At 32.8% G+C, this 5,167-nt stretch overlaps 1 protein-coding gene across 3 annotated transcripts in view; it reads right to left on the bottom strand.

Annotated features, from left to right (window-relative positions):
• Positions 1–2,551: 2,551 nt before the first annotated feature.
• ACVR1C (activin A receptor type 1C) overlaps positions 2,552–5,167 on the bottom strand; it is a 96,981-nt gene continuing 94,365 nt past the window's right edge. For 2 of the 3 annotated variants that reach the window (XM_008052942.2, XM_008052937.2), the window contains one exon: positions 3,698–4,218. In XM_008052942.2, the coding sequence (XP_008051133.1) occupies positions 4,093–4,218 (126 nt within the window). In that variant the 3' untranslated portion in view covers positions 3,698–4,092. Of the gene's footprint in view, positions 4,219–5,167 lie in introns of all 3 variants that reach the window. The other variant, XM_008052930.1, reaches the window with a different exon arrangement.

Below are 5,167 nucleotides of genomic sequence, written 5' to 3' on the forward strand. Positions count from 1 at the left end.
TTAAAATGTTAATGAAAATTTTACATTCCAATTGACTTTTTTGTTGTTTAAATGAAGGCTCTCAAGATCAAAGGTAATTCTTCACTGAAATAGTGAACAAACTCCATGGAGGTAATACCATATGGAGCTAGAACAAAGTATTGTCAAACATAGAAATGGTATGTTTCACAATAGAAAAAGATGTTAGGAAATTCTTTGAAAACCACAATGGCACTGTTTTAAGATGCTAAGACTAAACACTTATAAGTAGGTTATAATGATGTATTTGTGAATTTATTGAAAGGAATGATTATTGAAGATATCAACTGCCAACTTTTATTTGTTTACTGCTGTTACTTTCTTAATTTTCTGATGGGAAATAAAATTTCTACATTTTAAACAAATGTATTTAACCAAATACATTTTCATATTTATTTTACTTAATCAAAAACTATTCCCTAACAAGAAATTTTAAGTTGTTCACTCGAACTTTGTATAATGGCAAACATGAGCTCCCCATTTGCAAGTGGTCTGCTAAGTAGGTTCCCTGGTATTTTTGCATAGACTCCAAGAAAATCCTGAGTTTACTCTGCCCCAATAAGTCACATGGTGGCAAAATTCCAGGATAGTAAAAGTAGTTTTGTTTTGTTTTGCTTTGTTTAGTAGTTCTACAATAATAGAAGTTTTAAAGTAATAAATTACTGTGGAACTTTTAACCTAATGAATCTACTGCAGATTTTCATTTTTAAATATAAGCTGATTTTGAATTTTTCAGACACTGCAACCAGGTTACTATTTTCATACAATCATGGATATTTAAAATGCAAAGTTAATTGAAAGTATAAAGATGAAAAGCAAGTGCTATGCCTAAAATAGTGCACGACAGTCATATTTCACTTAACTCTCAAGTCAGAACATAAATTAAGAATTCTAGAAGTGACATGCCAAATATTTTAGACATAGAAGAAAGCATACAACAGAATCTGTACCAATTACAAACTTAAACGCATAATTTACAAGGCAACAAGTTCATGCTGAAATATTGACAACAAATAATGTTTCTCTTCTTTTCAGAAAGTGATGCTGTATATAAATCCCATCACCACTTTATACAGTACTGAAAATTCTTAATAGCATTTTCCAAAGTCTTGTATTATACCCAAATGTCAAAATACCTGAAAGGAGCAAAAGACATTGATACTTTGAGTCTAACCTAAGAAGAATACATTTTGCTCATAACAAAATTTAGAAGAAATAAATACCACAAAATGGGACTCCATTAAAAACAAATACGATAAAATTTAACAGCATACTTATATACATCTGTCTTATGCGCTAAACATTATCTTATTTTTATTTTTATGTATTTATTTTTAAAAGCAGGATTTATTGAGAAGACAGAAAAGCTCCTGCAGTGGGAGGAGACCCAAGGGAGTTGTCCCATTATCCTATTTTTATAGGTGAATATTTTCTATATTTAACCCTGTTGAGAGTTAAGGAAAAATTACAATTTTTAATGTTTTCCTTATTATTTTTGTTTCTCTATCCCCCTCCCTTTTTTTACTATATTTTGTAATTGAAATATAAGACTATCCAGTTAGGAGCTATAATTAACCAACACAAAAACAAGAAAAATACCTCAAAATACGCTAACATACAGATTTTTCCAGAGTAAAAGTTGAACCCCTAAAATATGAAATTATATTTAGACACTTTCAAATAAGCTACAAAACATAATGACAAGAAAAATGTAGATGTTAAAACATCCTCTCTTTAAAATTCAATAAGTATATTCACCCAACATAAGTAAATAAAACAGGAAATATTCTTGTTTATTTGAGATCACAATCATAGTAAATAAATAATTTCATTCTTGTATATGCAGAAACAATCTATGAGAAATCAAGGTAAGAAGCACATACGCTCTTTTTAAAATCCTTTCACATAGGCACTTTTTAAAATGGATGATATATTTAGATTGTCTGTAATATCCAAATAGAGATACCTTCTAAATGTGTTGCAAATTGAAAGTGATTTTCAGACCTATTCTAGAAACCCACTGTCATACAGAACTCAAGACATCCCACTTTGTATTCTGTCAATTTACTTTCTTCCCCCACATACTAACACCCCTGTTCCCATTCCCAAATTAGAATTTAAAATCCCTGAAGACAGGCCCTATCTTTTATTCCTTCTTGCACCCAATTTTGTAGCAAGACAGACATAGGGTGCTCCATGATTATCTAATAAATGGGAGAATGCGTTAATGAGAAGGGAAGTATATGCAAACTCCATAGCTGTCAGATTTTTGCCTTTCTTATTTCAATTCAGTCAAGTGAAGATGAATTCAGTAACATTTTTCGACAGTGAAATGATATATAATCACTAAATTGTACTCTATGTGAAAATATATAAGTATATCCTTCAGAGAGGACTGTGACCCAAGTTCTGCTTTGTAGAATACTTAAATGTGGGATAGTAATGTTTCTCCTGTTCTCAGTAAAAGGGTTCCACTATGGTCAGATAATTTGAGAAATCCAGTTTTTAAAAAAATTCAAAAACGATATCTTTACTGTTATCATGTACTTCATCTCTCAAAGTACATTATATGCTAATAAGCAGTATCACTTTCTAGGTAGCTGTGGAAGAACACTTTTGGTCTTGAATCATCTCAGCAGAAGAATGTTCTAAGGAACAGAGTCTAGGGAAAGATGCTTTAGAATAAAAGACACCATGTTAAATCTCCTCTCCTTCATCAAAGCAGTATTATAGATTTAAAGGACATAGCTAATGTCCCATTAAATATTAATCACCTTGTCTCCATGGAATTCAGAATAAAGGCAAAACTGTCATGAGCATTCTTCTGCACCTACCCACTCATTATGAGAGGATAGAGAACTATCTATTTAATATTGCTGACACCCTCTGTGGGGTATGGTTGTTATACTTTATTGAAGGGTTTTAATTTTTCTAAAGTATTTCCTCACGTCTTCTTCCTTTTCTGTTCTTTTCTTTCTAAATGTGTATGTACAAAAGGAATAGGGACCTCTGAATTGTATCTTAAAGACATCTTCAGACAATAGATATTTCAGTCTGATTGATCTTTGAAAGTGTTCAGAAAACATTCATACTATTAACAAACAGGGTAACTATAATTTATATGAGGAAAATGTCAATAGATGTGGTTCTGAGATTTCATGCAGGTCGATTATGATTCTGTAAAATAACTCAATATATCTTCTGCATACCAAACAACAAATGTAATGCATGATGCTTTTGCATAGGGAGAAAGGTACTATGAGAATTCAAGGGAAAGTAGGAAGCCAACTACTCTACAGTGTTGATTATCACAAGATTTATACCTAGTATCAGTTCTGCCATTAGCTGTGTGACTTTGAGTCATTTCTCAGTATCTCAAGATATCAAGTTCTCTTTTGTAAATGATATGTAACAAGTTTAGTGGTTCGAGCTATTTTCTCCAGGGACAGCTGTAGTAGTGGAACAGTAGAAGGGGAGACCAAACAAGTGGGACTCTGACCTCTCTTATGTCTTCCACCAAGCAGCTCCACTTTTACATGTTTTATATTTTAAATTTTAGAGCAATTTTTATTCTTAAAAGGTCCTGCTAATTTAAAAAAGGAAAACCATAGTTTGTATGATCTAAATTTCTGTTTAGATATAACATACCCTGATTCATATTTTAATGACCGTGTTTAGATCTGAGAAAAAGATGTATTTTTACATTTTTTTCTATTCATTCATATGCTCTTGGTTCAAGCAAAATAAAACCATAATGACATTATTATTTTTATATAGCTTATCTTAAACTTTTGTAATATCTTTCTCATTAAATAAAAGGATGAGTTGATGTGTTGCTTCCAAAATAAAATTAAACTTAACATGGAGGTTGGATTTGAAGTCAACTCCTGCCCATACCCATACTTAACTTTAGAGTTATCTTTTCATGCTGTCTTACGGACACTTAAGCACTGTACTGCATTATCTTTGAGGTAGAACCAAAACAACAACAACAAAAAGCAAAAAGCATTCACATAAAGAGGGAAAATGGAAACGAAAACTGTGAGAGATTTGTTTTCAACACAATTATCATCATTAGGCTTTGCAGTCTTCTTTGACACAAAGTTGAGAAATAGTCTTCTTAATACGAAGGGCAGTTAAGCGGGCTGCACCATTGGCATACCAACACTCACGCATTATTCTCCCCATAACTCGGAGTGCCTTTAAGTGGGAGAGAAAAAAAATATGACTTTAGCTATCCACACAAAAAAGAGTACAAAAGAAGCAAAGTTACAAACCCAGGAATTGATACTAAGTTGCTATTATTTTTTTTTTAAGAGATGGGGACTTGTTATGTTGCCCAGGCCGGAATGCAGTAGCTGCTCACAGGTGCAATCACACCACACTACAGCCTCAAACTCCCACACTTAAGTGATACTCCTACCTCAACCTCCTGAGCAACTCAGACTACAGGCATGCACCACTGCACCTTGCATTGAGGCTAAGCTATTGCCCCAGGGACGGGGCATATGTAAGTTATATCACCAGAAAAATAATGATCCAAATATCAAAAATTCTGAATTAAAAAATCAACATAAAAGAACTGGCAAAGAAATAAGCTAAATACTCAGAAGAGAAAATGAGAATACATGAAACCAGAGAACTATAGGAAATCACTGAAGCACATGACTGCTGTGGCGACATCTGTTCATCTCATGGTCTAGAATTTCAGGATTGATGGATCACATGTAAAAGACAGGAAACGCAGCCAAAGTACACAGAAAGTGTCAGATCAAGATGCTCCTAAAGTCTTGAGTTTGAAGTTTACTCTGTCCTAGAAAGAAAACTTCTAAGGGAAATTGCCCAAGTCTTGCCTCTTGGTGAAGAAAAAAATCAAGCCCATGCCTTCAGACATTGTAGTAAACCTGAGCTCATAATAAAATCTGCAAACACAGGAGGAAACAAGGTACTATAAAAAAAAGTCAATTGACAAAATAAACAGTAGAATCAAACCCACAAAAAACATTAGATACTAGATTCAAATGAAATAAAATAAGCATATAAAGTGTTTTTAAAAGGAGAGCAACATTCAAAATATGAGTAAAAAACAAGAGTATTTTTTTTTTTTGAGTTGGAGTCTCACTCGGTCGCCCAGACTGGAGTGCAGTGG

This window comes from Carlito syrichta, unplaced genomic scaffold, assembly GCF_000164805.1.
Source record: "Carlito syrichta isolate Samal-C Ts95f unplaced genomic scaffold, Tarsius_syrichta-2.0.1 Scaffold72524, whole genome shotgun sequence".
NCBI classification, from domain to species: domain Eukaryota; kingdom Metazoa; phylum Chordata; class Mammalia; order Primates; family Tarsiidae; genus Carlito; species Carlito syrichta.